Source organism: Catharus ustulatus, chromosome 1 (assembly GCF_009819885.2).
Source record: "Catharus ustulatus isolate bCatUst1 chromosome 1, bCatUst1.pri.v2, whole genome shotgun sequence".
NCBI lineage: Eukaryota > Metazoa > Chordata > Aves > Passeriformes > Turdidae > Catharus > Catharus ustulatus.
In genome coordinates this window covers 72971345-72994585 of record NC_046221.1, presented here as the reverse complement: position 1 = coordinate 72994585, position 23241 = coordinate 72971345, and the positions used below count along the sequence as shown (strand labels likewise).

Sequence of the window (23241 nt, the reverse complement as noted above, 5' to 3'; positions counted from 1 at the left end):
ACTAAATTGTGGAGCTGCTACAAGTTGCCCATGCAGATCTATTTCAGTGCTGTAGATTCTTAACCCTAAAATTCCTTGCCCTATATCCATAAAGAGGCCAGAAAATAGATTACTCCCTAACTTTTTGTAGCAGCTTCTTGCGCATTTGAAGAGTGTATTGGTCCTCCCTTCCTGGACAGTATCATTCACTCCCATGCCAAAAGACCCCACTGTTTTCCCAAACTTTACTTCCAAATTGTTTAGAATTTTGATAATTTCATGGCTTTCCTCCAGCTTCTGAACATCCTGCAGCAAAAACAGTGCCCTATTTGAGACCCTAACACTAAACTATGCATCAGTATTATTTCACCTACTTATAGATTATACACCTATATCTGTACTGTTTTCTCAGTTCAGCAGCAACAATATGCTTTTGTTGGTTCCATTAAAAGTTTTGCACTTATTTTTATGTCATACTTCCTTATTCTGTTTTTTAAACTTATTAGTTCTGCAGCCCACTCACCAAAATGCACTATTTTGAATTAGTCTGTGTTGAATTAATATGATTTTTCCTATAGACCACTTTATTTGAGATAATTTTTATTTCTAATCTAACTTATTTACATTCCTACTCAGCCTCACAGAAGTCCTACTATCCCATCTTCTAGACTGTTTAATGAAAACACCACCTTGCTTAGATCCATTCCTTTGCTATGGATCTTAACTGTCAGTCACACTTCAGCAAAAAGACATTAAATAAGTTGTCTTTCAACGTCATTTGCTAATAATTGCTCTTCCGTTGAGTAGTTCATTAACGCTGTTTTTCCCACATTAATGCACCGACAGAAGAATTTCACAGGCAATAGTTGCCAGGACTATCATCTCACTGGCCTATCTGGTGTTACTCTTGTGTGCTGTTGAAAATAATCTTTAGTACTCTGATACAGTTTCTACTTCCTGTACAATTTCCTCCCATGTTAGGCATCAAAGGGATATAACCAAATTGGTCACTTACTCTGCTTCCGGACCATTGCCTGCACCTGGAAAGTTTGGAGTTGCACCTTTAATAAAATTTCTTTCATGGTACATGATTTCTTTTTAAATTCTCTTTTTTTCCTGGGATCAGTCTTCTAGGAAATGTTACCTAATGACTCTCCGGATAACTGAAATTTGTACTCTTGAAATCCTGTTGACTATTACAGTAGTGTTACATCTTTCTAGTCCCAAGGAAATGTGAATTCTGTCATTTCCCCATCACTGACACTCACATTTGTCTTTGACCAGCTCCAGCACATTCTGTTTTTTAGTTCAGAGCTGGCACTTTTTGTGACAAACCAAAACAAGAGCTACCAGATCTCACTCTGTCAGCACCTAGCAAACAGTTAATGCATTGTAATGGGGGTAATAAAGAAGTAATTTTGTGTATAAATTTTCTGGGTTTGGTCACAACTAATCACAGAACAATTCGTCCCAGGCACACAAGGCTGTGGGACAGCTTCTACCCTCTTGAAATAAGCATGTTAAAACAATAGCATTAATTCTTACCTTACACTTAGCCACAAATAAAATTCAAAAGGATACGTAAGTGTGAATACCATATATCTAGCCAAATACATGTGCTGTTGTAAAACAATAGTTCCAGAAAAGCAGAGTCCTCTCTGTCCCATATCTTGTGTCTCTTATGTTCTTCTACTCATGTGTTCTATGAATGGGGAGACAATTCGGAAAAACAAACACAGGTATTTTGCCCCACCTTCTAAGAAAATAATCGAGACTACAGGGCAGTGATTTCTTTTCATTTTCCTGCTAAAAAATTTTGTAACTCACTTCTTTCTTCGCTCTCTGCCATAGCCCTGAGTTCAGTGACAAGGAACAGATGCTGACTTACCACCCCATTTCAGTTAATTCTTTGAATAGCTAACACTTGCTTAATGGGACTCTCTTAACAGACACCATACCACTCTGTGAGTGCATTGTTTTTTTCCCAAGGTGGTCTTTTTTATAGTGTGAGAAATGTAGGGTTGTTGTTTTCTTTTCTGATTAAAAGTCTTTTGGACAAGATTTATGTAAGGATTTGGGTGTATATTAGACTACATTTATGTATGGTCAAAAAAAGGAAGAACTTGTGTAAGACAGAAGAAAACTCTTGTACTGTATTCTGATGTCTTTCCAGAACAGCAATCCCTGATGTCCTCATTCACATTAGTGAGTGGACTAAACAATTCCAATGGGGCTACAAACTCTGTACTGTTGAAACTTACTCCCCATAAAGAAAATGTCTGTAATAAAAAGATGAATCCTGGTACACATCACGGCCATGGATGGAGATACATGGGTTTGTCTGTGTACGTGCATGAGTTCTGGCATTTGGGAAAAAACTGGCCTTCCAGTAGCTGCTCTTTTCTCTTTCTTTAGGCAGACTTTCAAGGCTTATCATAGAACTTTCAGTTCCTTCTCTGATATCCTCTTCAGGAAAAAAAGAAACCAAGTCCAACAAATAAGATTTTAATCAATCACATTTTTGTATTGATGTTTCTCATTCTCATCAGGCCCAGTGATTTCTGGTGGTTTTTCAAACCTATCAATTAAATGTTGACAGCATTCATTCTGTATGGTGTATTTTCATATCACTGCTATCTTGCTGGAAGCACTGCATGTAGTGCAGTTGGGAGTTGGATATTTGGGATTCAGCTTCTCTCTTTGTGAGCGTCTCTAAAATATGCAAACCTGCTTTTCACGTCTAGCAAAATTATGCTTTTATAGTTTTCTGAACTCCAATCACTAGACTTCCCAAAGAGCTGCCAACATCTCCCTTAAAGGTCTCATGACTCCTAGTACGTACTGAAATAATCATGTAGGGCAAAAGTGTTTCTAATCAGTCATGCACAGAGAATTCTCCTTTTCCTTCCAGTTACAAACCTGTTTCTTCTCTCAGGTGTTTTAACTCTAGTGGCTCCAGTCCAGTTAGCATCAGTTCACAAAGCTGTAAGGGACAATTGCATATGCTAACACATTGCTGGGCCTGATGCTTTTTGTACTCGTGGCTCTTTACTCCCTTCTGGGAATGGAAAGGGACATTTATTTGGTGTTTCTTACAGAAACAATGCCCATAATTAGGTACCTCCAGTGCTGGCTGAGATACAAAGGAACATTTGTTAATTATTTCCGTGTGCTTGAGGAACACATTGCACCAAGGGCTGGCTTGCCTGGGGACCACAAGCAGGGAGGTACTAGACTGTCACCGTCATGCTCCTTTTTAACAACACAGTATTTCTTTTAGAGTCAGGGGTTGGCTTGGGTCCCTGGCTGCTCTATCCAAGTCCCAAAGGTATCCACAGCCCTGGCTGTCCCTGCCTGCTGACAGGTTCCTTCACTCCTGCTCATGGCCCAGAATCCCATACCATCAGCCTCTGCCCAGAGATGCTGCAGCAGGGCCAGGCTCCAGCTAACATCAGCCCTGCCCATGTGCCTGAGGCTACCAAACATAGCCCACCATGCTGCATAAAGCTCTGCCATCATCCCCATTTCTTCACACCCATGCTTTTCCTGCACCAAGCACAGGAGGGACTGAGATTTGCATGCCTGGTCATGGTGCTGTTCCAGACTTGAGTCTCCCAGGCACAAACTTTTAGGAAGGATATAACCAGTGTCACGAAGCTCAGCCTGGATCCTGCTTTTCCATCTGTTTTACTGCAGGGTAACGCAATTTCTTGGTAGTGTTGGAGATTGATGTGAGAGACCAACATGGCACTGGCACTACCTCTGCCTTTGAAACACCAGGCTGTGCAGAGTGCTGTAAAAATCACATCATGACAGCACCAACAGGAACTGGGTCTCTGCCTTTCAAAGGATGAATCTTTGCCAGGAATTTAGCAAGTCTGACCAGTCTTACCTACCCCTTCAAAAGTAAGCAGGCGAGCCCTTGTGCAGAGGAAAAAGAGACTGTTAGTACTTTGTGGGCTGGGCACAGGCCACAAATGCTGAACACAAAGAGCTCCAGCTGGGAGTCAGTACGGCCAGGAATTTCTTTCCCTCTGTAATGCAGAGTTTTGGAGCACTGATGACTCAACTTCATTTTCCACTGAGAAAGTCTTGAAAAGAAATTCGGCCTGTTGGGGAAAAGTGCAAGATTTGTCAGGCACAAAAGAACCACCTGAGAAGCAAGTGGTTCTCAAGTGCTGCTTATCTCCAGGCCCTGGCCTTGAGGGTCTTTCCAGAATCATCCTTGATCCCTCCTGTTTCTGCCCCACCTGCTAAGTCATCATGTCAGGGCACTGAAGCTGTGGATCACTCCACATGCCCTCAAATTTTAGAGATAACAGTTAGAAAAACAATTATGAGACTTCCCCTCCATTCCTCCTCTAGTCTCTCCCTACTCTTCACTTCTCCTTATTTCCTCATGAGATCTGGTGCTCCTTCTTCTCACTCCAACATCTGCACTTTTCTTTCACACTGTGATGGATCTCCCCAGGACTCACCCTTCCCTCCTTTCACGCATGCTTTGCACAGCTCCCTAGCTCTGGGAAGTCAAGGAATACAACTATTTGCTGCCACTACTTTAAAACAGCAAAGTAGGAAGATAAACTATTTCTATAGTACAGTAATTTCACGATTATAAGCCGCACCATTTTGACTAAAATTTTGGTCCAAACTCGAAGTGCGGCTTATAATCAGGTGCGGCTTATATATGGACAAAGAATGAAAAGTTGCTGTTTTAATTTGGAGGACAGTTGTCTGCTGAGAAAGGCAGTAGCCTCTCTTTGAAATGGAGAATGTAAACCCCCTCCCTCCAAATTATCATAATTTTGAAATCAAGGGGCTTTCAGGCAAAAATATGGGAATTAGGAATAACAGTTCTTTTCTAGGGAAATTAAAATAGAAATACAGTACTACAAAGAACAAACCCCAAACCCTGACAAAGTCAGAGCACAACCTGACACCTCATCAGGCAGGGTGTTGGTAACAGTCCCATTAAATGGTGGCTGCATCCTCCTGCAGTGACAGATGTGATTCAGTTGAAGCAGTGCTCCTGTACAAGGTGCAGTTTCCCTCTGGAGGTCCAGTGGTGATGTGGAGAAATCCAGTTTTCCTCTGGAGTCCAGTGGAGAAAGGGGCTCCCTTAGTGTCCCAAAAACTCTGTTTATCTTGGTAAGAAATGTTGGGTTCTTCCCCCTGGCTGGAGCAACTTCCAATGGGATGCAGTAATTTTATCAGTCCCACAGTGGGACTCAATGGGCCATTAGCAGAAAATGACTCTCTGGAGGAAGGATGGGTTGTGAAAAGATAAAGAACAATGCCCTGCCTGGTTTCAATGGATGGCCCATTAGCAGAGTATCTGCCGTTGAGATAAGGATCACTGCCCCCACCCTCAACAGATGGTGATAGAATAGATATCTTTTATCATACTCTGTGGGGCTTATAATCAGGTGCAGCTTATGTATGGACAAAGAACGAAAAGTTGCTGGCACCCGAAGTGCGGCTTATAATAAGGAAATTACTGTACATTATACTGGGCCTACGTTGCTTGCCTGCCTGTATAAGCCAAAAGTTCTGCAGAAAGGACAGTGCACTTGGATGAGCTACCCATCCTCCACTGGCTCCCTTTCTGCAACCAGACCTTGTGGGGTTTTGAACAACCCCTAGATGCCACCATGGATTTCACAGCTGGGGACAGAATCCAAAGAATTTGGTAGCTGCAGATAAGCAAAGTAAAATGCATTGTAGTCAGCATTCTGTGATGCCTGGACACTGCTTTAATGGAGTTCACAGAGCCATGATGCAGAAGTTGCTTAAACTATTGGATAAGGATCATTCAGAACAACCCCAGAAAATCAAAAATAGTCCATTTTCCCCTTTGTTGCATTGAATGACTCACAGAAAGAGGGCTCCACTCAGTCCCATGACAACTTCTAACTCCTGTACAGAATAGGATGCAGTGGTATCGTGGCAACTTTTACCAGAGCTCTAGCATGAGCAACGCTATTATTGTAATAAAATCAGGGATACCTTTCTCCTACAGTGAATAAAACCAGCATTTTAAATCACTTCTACTTTTCTACTTCAGTATTTCTACTTCTGAAGTAAGGCTACTTATCTCCTGCAAGAACTTGCAACTGATTCATAAGACATTCTTAAGCCACACATAATACCTTTCCCAATTTCAAAGGCAATCTGGTCACATCCCCATTTAACTATTGAGATCATCAGGACTGCAATACAGTATTAAAGTGTAATAAGATTTCAGTGTACAGATGTTCTCTCCCCTTTTCACTTTTCCTTAACATTTAAGGTGATATTTTTTGCAATCTAATCTACTTCAGTCTTTTCTCCTTACTCTCAATGCCATTTATTTTCTCCCGTTTTCCCTCTTATTATTTCCCAGTTTAACCAGCTGAGCTTTGATTAGCTGTGCTCTCCACCCTTCTTTTCCTGTGATACCTCATTTTATCCACCAATACCAAGTGAATTTCTTCATATCTGTCCTATCTCTTTTCCCCTCAGTTCTTAGGGTGACAACTTTTAAGGTAATGCTGCACATGCTGTTCTTTGTGTCTCCTCAGACTTTGCCATTTACTCGCTGGGCATAAAACTTTTACTGGACACCCATGCTCACTCAAAGCTTCTCCTCTTCCAGGGATCCAAGGGGGCTGGAGGTGCAGATGTGCATCAGTCTGCTGTCTCCTCTTTCCATGGGAGGAGGAACTTTGCCAGTTTTAGAAGCCAGAGCTGGGTCCACACAGACGTGTGAGAAAGTGATTACAGTGTGGGCAGACATAGCTCTAAGTAAGGTAGCATATGCCATGGTACAGGTGCTGGAGGCAGCAAGGAGACATCAGTGCAGCCTAGCACTCAGAGTGAATATTAATCCTGGAGTCCCTGGGGGATGCTGGTCCAGTTTTCAACTGCAGTCTGACATAAATTGCTGTCAACACCAGAGCACCTTAGGTAAAATCTAGTACCTGGGCCACAATTGAGCCTTCAGTCTCTTCTGTAAATGTACTTTGGAAGACTTTGGTGACAGAACAGTCTTTGTGCATTAAACCTGGAATGTGCCTGTGCATGCCAGGGGCAGACCTAGCAGGATTATGGTAGCTGGCTAACTGTGTCTGCAACTACTACTGCCAGACTTATAAATGGGACAGAAATTTAAACAAGTTAAAAGGGGCTTTTTTGGTGGGTTTCTTTTTTTTTTTTTTTTTTTTTTTTTTTTTTTTCTTCAGTCAGCTGGAACCTGAACTGGGCTACACCCTGTCTGGTTTCACTTGCCTGTTTCTAGTATTACTATTGACCAAAAATACAAGTATGAACCCTGGTAAAGCGTTTCAGCTAAGTCTGGATGGGATGCTCCTCTTACAAAAGTGACACAGACTGCAGAGTCTTCTCTGAATCACTCAGGAGTGCAGCCACTGAGCAGGAAGGAGATCTGCTGCCCTGAACAGAGGACAAGCAGGAGGTGTCTGTCACCTGACAGTAAAATCAAAGCAAAAGGTCATCGGTCAACTGAAGTACTTGATTAATCAGGAAATTTATGAAAGGTATGAGCCAGCTTTCCCCCTCAGTGGAGTGTTTTTGGGAATAATAGTCAAGGAAAATGCTACATCTGAAAAATAGTTCTTGTGGGATACTGGATGATTGGGGTAGGAAAAATTCTGCTTGGAGAAAGTAATCAAAAAAAGGGCTCTTAGCTGCACATGTAGGCCCCAGGGGCTCCTCTACCACTGCTTCATGACTTACACTGTCAGCCTGACTCACCAGTTTTTTGAGCAGAACAAGAAAAAAGTCAAGCCAGTGAATGGATTGCCAGGGAAAGCTAGAAATGACAAGCTTACCTGGCCACATAAAGGACAATTTTTAAGGTTGTGACACATGCACTGTTTTATGCAGCTCAGATCTAACAGGAGAGTGAATGATGTATGTAAATAAGTAAAGAAAACTTGCCCCTAACTCAATCTAATCTCAAATCCCAGGTTTTCAAGTAAAGGTTTGTGCCTTATTTCTGGTATACAGAATTCCAAAACACTCAGAACTTGATATTCTTTTATTTCTCATGTATAATTTTAAAACTGAGAGGGTGGTGCTCAGTTGTGGGGCCCCTCCTCTCTGAATCTGACACTGTACATCCATAAAGCAAGTACTCAGTGGGATGGAGCAGTAACCGATGTTGTTAACTTGACAAAATTGCATGTGCTTGTTGAGAAAAGGCTTCAGAAACGGGAGGCAGGAATGGTACAACCGTGACATAATACAAATTCTCCACGGCATCACAGACTGCAAGGCGGCAAGAAGGGGATTTAAACCGAGAAAGTGGGGAGCAGCATGCAACAAAGTGTTCACAATTTGAGAGTGCGGTTCCATTTGAAGGGAACGCTCCTAGATTCCGTTTCGTTTGTTTTGTTGTTGTTGTTGTTTTTAAATATAGTATGGGTTTTCAAAGATACGGAAGAATTTTTGATCATGCAGCGTAATAACAGAAAAATTAACAGCACGGTCATCTGCATACGCAGAGGCCCCATCATCCAGGCAAGCAGTGAGTGAACTGATGGGAAATCCTTCATGGAATAACAGCGAATCACGGGCAGGCACCTTCCTCCTTGTACATACAGCGACCTGCTGCCTCGGTAAAAGCCGTGCTGGTCCAGTGCCTCATCAGAACAAGAAATACTTATTGTAAATTCCTTTTTCCAGACGCCTTCCAGGCGCCGTTAAATAACCCAGCGTTTCCAGAGCGGGAGCGCTCGGTGCCTCCAGCGCGGTCCCCGCGGCGCTGCCTCGGTGATTCCTCCGCGCCGCGGGGGGCGCTGTGCGCCCGGCCCCGCTCGCCTCACGCAGCTCTGCGGGCGCATCCCCCGGCCCGACACGCGGTCAGGAAGTCGAGCGGCCCCGCTCCTCCTCCTCCTCCCTCTCTTCTTCCTCCTCCCTCTCCTCTTCCTCCTTCTCCTCCTCCTCCTCCTCCCCGGCCACGCCCCGCGCCGCCAGCTCTCAGCCAATCACCGCGCCCGCTTTCGGTCCCTGCGCGTCTCCTGCCCCTTCGGGGAAGCGCCGGGGCTCCTGATTGGCTGCGGGGCCGAGCCGCGCGGCGGGAGCGGTGCCGAGCGCGGGGCGCGCTCCCGAGCTGCGCGGCGGGAGCGCGCTTGCGGGGGGGCTGCACCTGCGGCAGCCGTGGGGCGGGGCAGGAGCGCGGAAATGCCGCGGCGGCGGCGGCCGGGACAGGGCAGGTGACCCCGGGTGCTGGCAGGCATCCTTCCCTCCGTGCCCGCCCCCAGCGCCGGGAGCCTCGCCCCGGCGGCCGCGCCTCCGCCCCGGGATACCTCCGTACCTGGGAGGATGGCACAGCCCGCGGCGGAGGAGGCGTGTGGCTGCGCCGCTGCCGCGCCGGCAGACGACGGCGAGGAGATGAACGGCAGGAAGGTGGCTCTGATCACCGGCATCACCGGGCAGGTAACGGCGGGGGCTCCCCTCGTTCTCGGAGGCAGAGGGGCTGGGAAGGACCCGCCCCGAGGCGCCCTCGGGCAGCCGTGGCTGGGGCCGGGCGGGGAGAGCGGCGGCGGCGGGCTCGGCTGGGTCTGCCCGGAGCCTTCGCTCCCGGGCCCCGGGGCACGTTCCCGCGGGTGCCTTCCCAGCCCGGTGCCCGCTTCCCTTCCCCGATGGTCCCGCCAGTTCCTGGGGCTCCCTCTGGCAGCCCCCGGTTGGGTCAGAGGCGGGCAGACCTCCTCGTGGGTAGGGCTTGTCTGCCCCGGGGTCTGGAGGGCTCCTCAGCTGGGGTGAGCGAGATGCCGAGCGGCGCTTTTATGTCTCGTGTCTGGACTGTCTGTAGTCGCCTGTACCAGGAATTCCTGACAAGTCAGCTAAACCTGTACAGAGATGAGGTGTGAAGTGAGCATCGCTGGGAAAGGAGCCGCACCTAGGAAAGGCAGTATGAGGAGCCAGTGTTGGGACTCTTCATCCTGACGGTCTGCAGAGGGGAAGGTACCAGTGCAGGTGTGAGGCAGCCAGCCTTGGCTGCGACCTGAGCAGGCTTGTCACTCAGAAGGGGCGTTTGTCATTTGTCACTGTGACACACTGAGCAGCCATGCATTTACTGTCAGTACTCCTTTATACTGAAACCTTAATGGATGGCAAAAGTGTTTCCCCAGGCCGCTTGTTCTGTATTCGTGTACGTTCATTGCAGTCTCCAATTTTTTTGGCTATATTACTCATAGGGATAATGATGCTCTCAGAGTCCTGGTGCTTTGAGCAGAAGGTGCAGGAGAAAGATGGCATGGAAAGAGAAAGAAATCACAGTTTCCCTTGGAGCAACTTCTGCATGATGAAACAAGATATGATGGTGGTGAGTTTTAACTGGGTGAGGTGTGCAGGAGGATTGGTATGTGCAGTTTGTGGCTTGTGCTGCTGCACTTCCAGTAGGCAGCTGGGATACTTGGTTGGACTGTTTGTGCACACAGAGATCTGCATTGCTCTGTCTTTGCTGGCAAGTGGGTGCTAAATGAAAAGTTGTCCTGGACATGATTACTCATATTTGAGGAACATCTTATTTGCAATGTAGATACCTCCCACTACCTGGAAAAATTTACTCTCCTTGCACATTGCTTATCTCTAGGAACTTGCTGGTACTGAATGAGTTTGCTTGGAGGGTGTATCTCCTGTGATTGGTATAACTTGTTAAGTACAGTAATGTATAGTAGCCATTAAGGCTCATTTTGGAATCCCAATGGAACAGCTATGGCTTGCGTTTAGTCATTGATGGCTTCATACGTGGAAGAACTTCTTCCCCTTCAACTGGGACTTGTCCTGGTATGCTTACAGATCCACTGTGAGGTGCTGGTGTGGATTGTTGAGAAGTACACGTGAACATGTACATGAAAAAGTACTGTGAAAAGTACATCAAAACAAACATGTTGCTCTTTGAGACAGTCAATGCTGTCTCTCTTTTTATTTTATTGTAGAAGAACCAGTGGGCTCTTTGTGAGGGAGTAAATCCAGAGACTAGCTTTTCATCTGCTGTCTGAGAGAACCTGCACTGTGCTTTGAACATTCACCTGCTGCTTGTGTTTCATCTCATTATGCCTGGTCTTGTGTATTCTTGCCACACTTTTTGGTCCATACTCTTCCCATGGGTTAGCAGCTATCTGCCAATAGCAGGCTGGGGAGAAACCTTCCACTGGCTGTCAGACAAGGAGATGTAAGAGGAAAAACTAATGATCTGTGTACTAACACTTTTGCTTGATGTTTATTTCTAGCAAGAGCACAGATCTTTCCCAAGGACTCTTGGTGCTGTGTGAAAAGTCTTCCAGGTTGTTGGCAGAAGTACGTTTCTCTTCATCAAAGATAGTAAGTTAGAGGCCTGTAGCTACAACACCATGATTCTTTCAGTACTGTGTTCTCTATATTATTTTGTCTATTTTTGAAGCAGCTCTTCCTTCTTAACTTAACTTTTGACAGGTGTATTATTTGTCATTGGAACACGTGGAGAACCAGAGCTAGGAAAGGCCTTTGTTGGGGTCCTTCAGTTCTCCATAATTTTGAGATCTGCTGCTAGGATTCCTGGTCCATCTATTTTTTTAGATGAGGAAGCCACCATACTACTTGTTCCTTACCCCTCTTTGAAGAGGTCTCAACCAGAAATGGGAGACTTGGATTTTGTTTCCTGTGTGCCAAAGGCAGACTTCCATCTCCCTGTCCCTGAAGAAATAATGCAATGTGTTTTTAAACTTAGTTACCATGTGTAAAATGTACAAATCTGCTGAAGTGGAAGGTAGAGCTCAGGCTTTGTCTTTTCCAGGCAACTATTTTAACACCTGTACTGGAGAGTGTTGGTCTGTTTCATTTAACTGATGCTCTTTCATGGTGGGAGATAAAGGCTTGGATCTCTTCAGACTAAAGGTGGTGTAGAACAGAACTCTCATTTTTTGAGCTGTGCCCTTTCTGCTACAGCAAAAAGCAAACTGGTACAGTTACATTGTATAAGAAACTTGCTTTTGTTTGTGTGTGGCCACTGTACTCTGAGAGTGTTTGCTGAAATAATGCCCTGTAGGGCCTGGCACATAAGAATAGGTGAAAGATAAGTAATGAGCTGTATGTGGACCGTGACAGTTTTGGGGAATTGTGGGGCAGGGCTTTTGCTGTTAGAGTACTCTTGGGCTGCTTGAACTGTAGCAGCCCTTCCAGAGCTGAGATGATGCCACAGCAAGTGTGCTTAATCACAGTGCTGAAATCATTATTTTTCAGCACTTCTGTGTAACCATGAACATGTGGATTGTTCATCTTTTCTACTGACAAAAGTTGGGGTTTTCTTTCTAGGATGGAGAAAGAGTTGAGGTCAGATAGAGTTATACTTGATAATGAAGCAATTGACTGACGATGCAGCTTTTAGCTGAAGCATAACATAGAGATAAGGCACAACTGAAACTTCTGATTAGGGGACTTTAATGGGGTTCATGAGACTTCACAGCGTGCCAGAGAAAGATGGGCTGTCTGCACAAGTTCTGTTTAGTGAGAGACTGGAGGCACATGCCATTTGCCAGCTTAACTGTACCAGTTAATGAAGTCATTTCTGGTGGCTTGCTTCTCTCCTAGATAGAAGATATTTAGAGGACAGGTATCTGCAAGGGTGAATGTGTTACTGATAGGAAGGTGAGTTTGACCTTTGGCCAAATAACAGGAGTAGTTTGCTGTATGCACAGTGAAGCCGCAAAGGAGAGCAAATTTCCTAATTGTATTATTAGGAATTAAAGGACATTCTGACTCCAAGGGATGAACCTTAGTTTCTGTTAAATCAAAGCAGATATATCAACCTCTATACATTCTGCATTTGCCCTTGGAGTTATGGTGAAATCAGTATCATTCTACCACTTGCATTGCTGATAAGAGACTCTAAGTATTTAGGCAGTGGTGTTATATATTCCTTTTGCAGTATTGAGATTTCTCTTATCTTTCTCACACCACAGCAGTGGGATGAACCACATTTTCACCGTTTTGCTAAAATGGTTTCCAGAGTGAGGCAGTTGCTGTGGTTAGATGGGGAAACATTTCTGAAGTGTCACGTAGGTATTGGTCTGTTGGTAGACTGCTTGAGAGAAATACATAGCACTTTTTTCTTCATTTAAAGATAAATATTTTAAATTAAACAGGCCTGTGGTGTGTGTTTAAATAAAAATACTTTTTTTAGAAAAACCAAACAATTTGAATGTGACTCTTACTGTAAGAGTGCTTTCACAATGCAAAATAAATGTGCTGGACTTTTCAAGCCTTGGTGAGTTTAAGAATTATTCTGTAAAAATGGCAGTTTTGACTCAAATACTAGTGTTACTAACAATGTAATTCTAGATATGCAAACATAGTTTGTCATTTAATCCTGGAAGCTACTAAATCATACATTTTAAAAGCATTGTTTTCTAGACCTTGTGACTAAATATCTGTTAAAAACTGCATTTAAATATCTATTCAGAATGTCTGATTGCGCTGCAATCAGTCTGATTGTCTTATATTGATAGTTGTAGAAATATTTAGATATTTGGCTTCTTGGAGAAGTACCAAGAAATAATTTGTCTGAGCCTAGCTATGAGGTTATATGTTGATGTTTCTACTTTTCCCACTTGGCCCCTGGATTATGAGCAGTAAATAATACCTATCTGCATGTGGTGCTTTTCTAGGAAGGACAGCAAGGTAGACCAACATAGTTCAGCAGTCCCTTCAAAGCTCAGTTTTGTGTGAAGCAATACATCAGAGCTCAGTGTCAGTGCATGCCCTGAGGCTATTGCAAACTATAGATGAAGGAAGCAGTTGTGTCTCTGCCTTGTGAGAATTCTTACAGCAGCAATCCTGCTCCAGCCTCTGCTCCTTTGCCTGCAGTTCTGTCAAATATAGCTTCCATTTGGCAAAACTTAAGGCAGCAACCTCAGAACTTTCAACCAAGCTTGAAGAGTGTAAAGCGTGGGGTCTTCTTTTGTATCGGAAGTTCAGTTGCTTACAGCCTTTGCCATTCCTCTAACAGACCAAACTGCAAGTTTCATGCCACAGCTTGAGAAAGGTTCATGGTTTGAGAAAGGTTAGCTGTATCAAGAGGGGGAAAAAAGATACCAAGACAACAAAATTTGCTGTTGTTAATTGAGGTCAAGTTGTTTGGTTTTTTAAAAATTTGGCTGTTGAGATGAAACTGAGCAAGACGGACTCAGTGGGGCAAAGTACAGTAATAACAGGACATGAGTCATTGCTTAGTATTAATAAAAAACCCCATGAAATGAATAGCTGGAGTCATATACTATAAAACTCTTTGATACTCTGTGACTAAAATAAAGTAAATGTTACTTGGAGGAGAGTTGTAGAGGAAAGAGTTAAACAATGTTTTTCAAAGCTTCTTTCAGTGTTGTGATCAAATGGTGAGGTGGGAATCTCTGTCACTGGAGAACGTATATATACCTGAAGAACAGATGTAGAGAAACATTATAACCTGTTGTACCAGAGACAGGATGTTGGTTTGCCAGAAGAAGGATAAAATCAAAGGGACTGTTTTTTTCACATTGAAATAGGAGGATAATCTTTGCTGAAATTGACTAAAGGTAAATATTAGCATTGCTGCCTTCTCATTAAAACAAATAGTCTTGGTTTCTGAGTAAAGCTAAATATTAGTATTGCTGCTTGTTCATTTAAACAAATATTGTCTTGGTTGAAGCCAAGTACTCTATTTCAGTTTCTGTCTCTAAGTAGCCGACAGTTGTCTTGAGTGAGGATTCCACATGTGTTGAACATCCTTGTCATAGTTTGAGGATGCAGAGATGTTGGAACACTGAATTTGGCCTCAAACTTAAATGCCAGAAACTTTTTCTGAACTTGGGAGGGTATGTGTTGTTTTGGGGTGGTTTTTATTGAATTGTTTTGTTTTAAATGATGAGGGTGTCAAGCACTGGAAGAAACTGCCTATAGAAGTTGAGTGTCTGTCCCTGGAGGTACCAAACTGGATGTGGCCCTAAACGACCTGCACTAGTTGACCCCATCTTCAGCAGGGATCTTGAACTGCACAGAAGTCCCTTTCAATATAAGGTTGTATGATATTTTTACCACTCACAGGATTTGAAATGGAAAACCTGCTGTTTGTGACAAGATGGTGTAAGGAGCTTGTTGAAAATAATTTGCAGTAAATGAATAGTGGCTCTGGTGTGAAATTTAAGCTTTTCTAAAATATAATCTAGGTATTTTCCCTTTACAGGATATAAATGAGAAATGCTGCTATTGATTGTCATCCAAAACTCTTGAGAAAAAGGTATTTTACTCAGTATAAAGCAGTATAACAAATACTGAAATGAGAGACTAGAATACTTGCAGGAAACAGAGATACTATTTATACAAAGATGCCTGAATTTTGATTGCCTTGACTCCTTTTTTGGAAGAGGTGGGCTACTAGATAGACTAATTCAACTTCTGCATTAATAGCCATCTACAAATACATGGTTCAATTCTTTACTTTTTCATATGGTTTTATATTCTACACTAGTATGTGCAGACTGACAGGGCTTTTGTCTTCTAGAACTGGTAGTCCAGGACTTTGGTTGCTCTCTGTGCCTGCCTGGGGGAGCCCATCTGCATTCCATTGCATTTCAGAATAATGCAGTTAGTGATGGCATTTGAACATAAGTTATTTAAAAGATATTCACAGTAAAAAGTATTGCTGATACAGGATTAGTTCATGTGTGTCTTGGTATATTAATTTCCTTTTTTTCTTTCCACCTTTGTGCAGCTTTGCTCAGTGTTTGTGACTGCCAGTGAAGTCTGTTCTTTAGTTGTATACTGGAGAGGGAAGTTCTGATAGCCTGGCTCAGCTAGCAGGCTTTCAATTCGAGGACCAGTGCAGGCAGTCTGATTCCTTGTGTTTCAACATGATGTGTGCAGGATGTGGATCGAAAAACATTGAGAACAGCAAGTGAATCATAAGGTACTGTATCCTGTGATGTACTGTATAGCTGCTGTGAACGTAGATAAAATACTGAAAGTATTCCAGGAAAAGGAAAATGCTGAAGTTCATGTTAATGGTGCTGAGGTATGAAACAGTTCTGCACATGGTAACCAAATAGGGTTTGGGAAGATGACTTCCTCCAGGCAACATTTCTCATGACATTTTCTGATCCTGTGTTTAGGGGACTATTTGCCGCTACTGCCTGGACTGACTGTCCAGAAGAACAGAATATCCCATTTCCAGCAGCATGCAGCTTGTTTAATCTTTAATTGTTTTGGGATTTTTACATTTAATTAAGACTGGTGACTGCTGGTGTAGATAGAAATTGTATTTCTTTATTTTCTAAAGTTTTAAAGAGCTGAAGCCTCCTGTTTATGTACCTACAGCCAATCCAATCTGACTAGAGAACTCTTGTAAAAATCTTTTCCATATGACTTGATCTTCTACCACTAAATTTTGGTCTTTTTTTTTTTCCCCCCTCTGATTATCTCTTTCAGATCCTTTTGTCTGTTGAGCTTTCTGCACAAGGGAGTCGGTTTCTTAGAAAATAGATAGCTATGCAGAAGGGCAAGGAAAAGTGGAGTACTTGAACCTGCTGATGGCCTATGTGAGAAACACATCAAAAGCTACCACTGTGATCCCTATAAATAGTAAATAAAAGGTTGAATAAAAGGCTTTTCAGTGCAGTTGTGATACTGGTGTTTATCCTAATGGTGCTTCCTGTTGCTCACACCTTGTCTTTGAGGAGTACCAAGCTGGTTTTCTTTGCACCTACTTATGCTTTCATTCAGTCTGGGAGGAAGGAAGTATTTTCTTTCTCTTGGCAATTCCTAGCAACTTTATCCCAACTTCTCCAGACTTCTGGGTCTGGAGTAGAGTCCTGATTAAGTGACTGTTCTTACAAGCTTGTCAGTTAGCTCAGATTCTCCTACCCTGTCGCAGCACAAGTCAGGCTTATTTTGGAAAGCACGGCTTCCTTGAAGCACTGGGTGGATGACGGCACAAGAGCAAGGCGGCAGCGTGGTGGATGTTCTGTTTCCTCTTGCACAGGTGTATGTTCTCTCTTGCTCTAAATCTCTCCTTGCTGCTACTTTGGTTGCTTTTTAGTTAAGTAAGGAAAATAAGAAAGATTTTCTTTCTCTTTAATATTTTTGTCACCTCCTGCCTATTTCATATGAATCCACTGATTGTTTTTTCAGAACCTCAGCTAAGGAATTCCTTTGGGTCATATGCATAATGATCTGGGGGATGCAGTTAAGTCCAGATCTTTCAGTTAAGCAAAACTATAGAAGGTGAGGTGAAAGAGTGGAATTCTCTCCAGTTTCCTGTTCCTGTTACTGGAAAGTCCTAATGGCTTGTTCCTTTTGAGGGTGTTCACAGGCTTTACAGCCTAAATCCACAATGAAGCTTTTGTAAAGCCTGCCAAACAAATTGATCTGAACTGGCTTATCTTTTGTCACCTGTGCTTTTCACATGTGTTAAGAAACTGAACTTCCTCATATGCAACTTGAATGTAGTAACAATTTTAATTTAGTCTCAAATACACACAAATCAGTATACCCAAGGCAGGTGGCGTATTTCTTGTTAAAGTCTCATTTTTTTCTTTTTTTTAAATGAGAAATACGAATTTTTCCTTATAACTTAGTGTTATTTGACAGCAAGCAAATTAAGTAAAAACACGTCCATTGACTTTGATATGGTTGCAGTTAGTTCAGTGGTAAGTGACATTCAAGGGCATCAGATACTGTGTACCCTGAGACAACTCCATTTTGAGACACCCATTTTGATGAATAATGGTACATTTGCATTGTGCAGTCAAAGTTCCTTGTGATGTTGTCAGCTACATTACAATGCTCAGCTAAGTACACTGGTCCAACAGGTATGTCAGCTGCAAACATGTGCTTTTCTTGGATGTGGAATGCCATAGATCTTGGCCTTTTGCAAGGAGTATCCAAGTAGATAACCAGCTTGTGCTGCATTTGCCAGACTTGAACACCTTGGAAATAACAGGAAAAAATATGCTTGTTCTAGAAAAAATCTGGCTAACCACTAAATGTAGCAAGGTATAGTCAAATTTTAGGAAATGTTTCTGCAGGGCTTTGCTTCAGCTGTCATTTGATCAATTTACTGCTGCTTGGAAATTCTTCCCAAAGGAGAATTCCTTACAGCCTGTGTGGTGAATTCTAATGCAAAAGGAAAAAAAAAAATTATACCATGTTAAGTGTCTAGTTGAGTGCTTTTGCTGTAATGAGAAGATGCCTTGTTTCTGCTGCATATCTGACACCTTCAGAGCTATTTAAGAGGTGCTTCTTGGCTCTTGATTATGCCTCAGGTAAATGGTAACTGTTCCTGTGTATTCAGAGGCAGTCTGAGGTAGCATATAGTTATATTGCAAAGGAAGCCTTGAACCACCCCAGCCCCAGTTTAGAAAATAGTAGACATTTATTTTATTTGTATCCTAGGATGTGTGAACCACTTTATGAATGGAAATATGCCTTTCCCTAGGCATATGGATTGGTATATATGTCTTGCAGAAAATAAAACGCAAAGTCAAGAAGGGAATATTTCTGACTGCTCCTATACGGACTTCCCCCCGCCCCTTATTTTTTTCTGAACTTTGTTTCTAGTTTGATATGCTGCAGTCCCTTCTGACTGTTACTCTTAAGTCTTACTGTAAACTTCAGATGGTGCTATTCTGGAACTAGGTAGCAATATCTGACGAAGTTGCTAGTTGTCAAATTACAGGCATGCTGTTAGGAGTGTGGTTATTTTGTTTGGTTTTTTTCCGCCTAGCGTTTGCTTGGTCTGTGAGGAATCTCTTTAGATGCATTAGCAGTGGGTGGCTTCATCAGTGATACTGGTGATGACCCATAGCTTCCTCTTAATTGAAATTTCTCTGTTGAAAGGATAAGAAACAGACACTATATCTTTGGCTGCTGGTTGTTGTCCTTGCTTTTTTTAGCACCGATATCTCTCTGAGAGCATAAACATTACTGTGGAGCAGGTTTGGTTTTGAAAGCTGAAATTTCTGGCTATACTGTCTGGATTTCATACAGCTAAATAATTGTGGTTTTGATGTCAGTGTAATTCTTTCCATGATTACACAGTAATAGTCTGTCAATGTTTTCCTGCCAAAATTTAGCATGCTGTTTGCCTCTGAAGTTAAATACTATTAAAATACTACAAGATAAACAACACAAAAGGAATACAGAACTCTTCAAACCTGCCTGCAAAATACTGTAGTCTTCTACCTTTTTGGTGTGTCTTTGAGGTCTCCCTGCTCCATGGGGATGCTTAAAATGGTACAGCTGAGAAGCTTTGTGGTGCTGATTTGACTGTTGTTGGTCAAGCATTGCTCTGCTGAAGCCCAAGCCTGGACTTTAAGAGCCTCATTGCTAAAATGTGGTTTTGTTCCCCTCAGAATTTGCAATGATACTGGAAGCTGTTCCAGAATCTCACTGGTCTTTGAAAAGCAGTGGGTACTCTGTGGTTGTAGATCTGCAGGCTCAGTAAAATATGTAATTTTATTTTTGAAGGCAAAATAAAGTTGGGTAATTATTCTGATATGTGAAGGCAGGGAAGTTACAAAGACTAAGAGTTAAACCTTGCTTTCTGCCCTTGCTACTTCATTTTAGGAAAACAGTTGTGAAAAACAGCTAATCAGAGACTGAAAAGTTGTAACTGTGATTTTGTTTCGTGTGTTTAATTTCTTGTGGTATCTGATAGATGTTTAATGTTTCTATGTTCTTATTGCAGCACTTTATAGTTGAATAAATAGTGTAACTGTTTAAGTACAGTAATTTCACGATTATAAGCCGCACCATTTTGACTAAAATTTTGGTCCGAACCCAAAGTGCGGCTTATAATCAGGTGCGGCTTATATATGGACAAAGAACAAAAAGTTGCTGTTTTAGTTTGGAGGACAGGTGTCTGCTGAGAAAGGCAGGAGTTTCTCTTTGAAATGGAGAATGCAAACCCCCTCTCTCCAAATTATTATAATTTTGAAATCAAGGGGCTTTCAGGCAAAAATATGGGAATTAGGAATAACAGTTCTTTTCTAGGGAAATTAAAATAGAAATACAGTACTACAAAGAAACAAACTCCAAACCCTGACACAGTCAGAGTACAACCTGACACCGTCAGGCAGGGTGTTGGTAGCAGTCCCATTAAATGGTGATTGCAGTCCCCTTGCAGTGACAGATGTGGCTCAGTTGGAGCAGTGCTCCTGCAGAAGGTGCAGTTTCCCTCTGGAGGTCCAGTGGTGATGTGGAGAAATCCGGTTTTCCTCTGGAGTCCAGTGGAGAAAGGGGCTACCTTATTGTCCCAAAACCTCTGTTTTTATCTTGGTAAGAAATGTTGGGCTCTTCCCCCTGGCTGGAGCAACTTTCAATGGGATGCAGTAATTTTATCAGTCACGCAGTGGGACTCAATGGGCCATTAGCAGACAATGACTGGCTGGAGGAAGGATGGGGTGTGAAAAGATAAAGAACAATGCCTTGCCTGGTTTCAATGGATGGCCCATTAGCAAATTATCTGCCATTGAGATAAGGATCACTGTCCCCACCCTCAACAGATGGTGATAGAACAGATACCTTTTATCACACTCTGTATTGTAACATGCGGCTTATAATCAGGTGCGCCTTATGTATGGACAAAAACCAAAAAGTTGCTGAAACCCAGAAGTGCGGCTTATAATCAGTGCGGCTTATAATCGTGAAATTACTGTATTTTTCTTTTTTTACATTTTGAAGTGAGAAGACATTTTAGTAATTTGAGAGATTTTCATTATTCAAGAATAAAATAAGAATATTAAGACTGACTGTGTCTCCAAAATGACACTTGCTGTATTTCCATTGGTATTATCCTTGTGTTTTCACATTCTACTATTTATGCTGAATCGCTGTTTAGTCATGTTATAAAAGCCATCTTTGTAGAAATGCATTATTATGCTATTTTTGATATGTGAAGTCTTGCTAGAATTTCAAACAATTTCATTGCCTGTAGCTTTACTTGTTTAAACTTTAGGAGAGATCAGATTTTTCTTAGTATTGGAGAGTAACTCATATGGGAAATACTGATTGCTAGTTCCTTTTAGAGTGCAATTCAGCTTTGTCACAGGCAAACCTTTAGTTTCCATTGTATTCAAGAATCTCACATCTGTCTGTTGTCATGATCAGTTAAGGACAAGTACAACACAGACTTGGCAAATTGAAAGCAAATTTAAGACTACAAAAATTCCCTAATGATGCCATGGTTTTTATTTTGATAAATTGAGAGAACTGTGAAATGATGGTTTAAGTTATTTTTAGAAGACATGAGGGGTGTGTAAAGCAGGAAATAAGAGTGTGCACATGCATTTGAAATACATTAACTGATGGGGAAGCTGTGTAGCAAGCACTTGCAGTGATGGATATACAGCTTACTCTTGACACTGGTTATGTAGGCTGAGTTTCTCAGAATTACTTGGTGTGATTTCAACATGTGACAGTGAACTTCCACTAATTAGTCGAATCCAATTCATTTCCTTTATACAGGCAGGTGTTGCTGGTGATGGATTCTGTCATCTCAGCTGGGAACCTTCTTGCTTAACTGTTTCAACACCTGAGCATGTTGTCTAGGCAGCTGTTTCAGTGAGTGAGAGCCCAGGCTTGTTTAAGCAAATGCAGGTGCCTACTTAGGCTTATAGCCAATACAGTTCACAGCACCTGGCTTCACTATCTGCTCTGCTGAGTGTGATGGGTGTTTGGGGTTGCTGCCTGATGGGACTTGCACTTTTATTGTCCTGAGTACCACCTCATCTTGCAATGATGATTTTATCCAAAACACTTTACTGGATAAACAAAAGTGATTGAATTTGGTTACTGGAATGTTTTTTTTCTAGGAAAAAAAAGCATATCGTGCGGTAAATGTGTTTATATGCAACTAAAGATATGGGGACTAAGTATTTTTACAGGTACTGTAAGGTTATTGCTTTGGAGTTGATCTGAAGAGGAACAGTGCTCCCAAATCCCTGCTTGCCTGTTGAGCATCATCTGCACAGCCTCTCTGTTTCTGATCCACTTTCTGTTTTGAGGTACTCAGCAGTGTGTTTCATTTTTCAGTTTGCCTGACCTCAGTAATGTCTTATGTTGCTTTCTCATGTGTGCTGTGGCTTTGATGTTAAACCAGCTTTCTATGCAGAAATGGAGTGGTTTTGCTTCCAGAAGTTTTGGAGAGTTGGTTATTGGTTCACAGAGACTGTGGTACTTTGGTATATAAATGCTGTCCATCTTCCCCTTGTAAAACTTCTCTGTGTTTACTTACAAGTGTTGGCAGCTGCTGTATTGTCTCTGTGTGTTGAAGGGCAGGATAGGGCCAGTTCATAGCCCTAAATGGTAAGAAAATTGAAAGAGTGGTCAAAAACCAATTAAAAGGAATTCTTTTGAGGGAAATGAAAGCCCTCATTCCTAGTGAGCCATTTTGTGATATTGTGAGCCAATTCAATAAACTCTGTGAAATGTCCCCAGTTATATCCAGATCAGTTCTTGATGTTTCAGTACTAGTGGGTTCGAATATTTTTTTAAAATTATTTTTGCTAACAAATAACTTGTGAGAGTGGCATTTGCCAATTATTTAACTTCGTGTGTGTGTGTTCATCTTTCCCTCTCCTATGTTTGGGACTGAGGGAAGGATGAAGAAGGGGGGAATTTATAAATCTACAGAATTTGTCAGATTGTCAGTATTGCCTTTAAGTGTGTCTAGTTCCACATGTTCTTCTGATTGTCTCAATAAGGAGGCTTTGTTTTAATGTAGCATAAAGATAAAAAATGTAGGAAAGGCCAGGATGAAAAACTAATTTGTGTCTATCTTTACAGAAGGACTGTATTACCTTTGTCATGCTTGTGGAGGAAACATAACTCATAGTTTGTATATGAGTGTGTGTGGGAATCAGACTGTTAAAATTCAGTGTTTAATTAAATTATCTTTTTATTGCCACTAAGTGACATTTTTTCATACTGAGGCTGTTAAGGGTGTTAGCCTTCTAAGTGAATCTGTAATGTTTATTGTAGTTTAAACCTAATAGCAAAACAGGGTGCTGTGCCTGAAGCATCAAAACACACTGTGAGGTAGTTATTTTGGATTGTAGTCACATTCTGGTTTTTTGTTTAAAAGAAGATGCTGATTTATTGCAGAACCTTGAGTAATACACCCCCTAACATGCATTTGAAATACTGCATTTTTCCTGCTTGTTTGGGTCAGATGTGGGTCTTTTGTCATCTTAAAGGGGGCTTTTAATTTTGTGCAAGCCCAGGGCTAATCATTGTTTGGTTGTGGAT

The 23241-nt window shown here is 42.2% G+C and overlaps 1 protein-coding gene and 1 long non-coding RNA gene across 2 annotated transcripts in view; both read left to right on the top strand.

The window, feature by feature from the left end:
- The first annotated feature begins 9184 nt into the window (after positions 1 to 9184).
- Positions 9185 to 23241, top strand: part of GMDS (GDP-mannose 4,6-dehydratase) — a 409594-nt gene continuing 395537 nt past the window's right edge. Inside the window, exon 1 of the mRNA XM_033073709.2 lies at positions 9185 to 9417. Coding sequence (XP_032929600.1) covers positions 9304 to 9417 — 114 coding nt within the window. The 5' untranslated portion in view covers positions 9185 to 9303. The remainder of the gene's footprint in view (positions 9418 to 23241) is intronic.
- LOC117003671 lies at positions 10633 to 16599 on the top strand. Its single transcript, XR_004419531.2, has 4 exons — positions 10633 to 11307; positions 15182 to 15235; positions 15710 to 15904; positions 16423 to 16599. It is a non-coding gene; the product is annotated as an uncharacterized LOC117003671 (long non-coding RNA).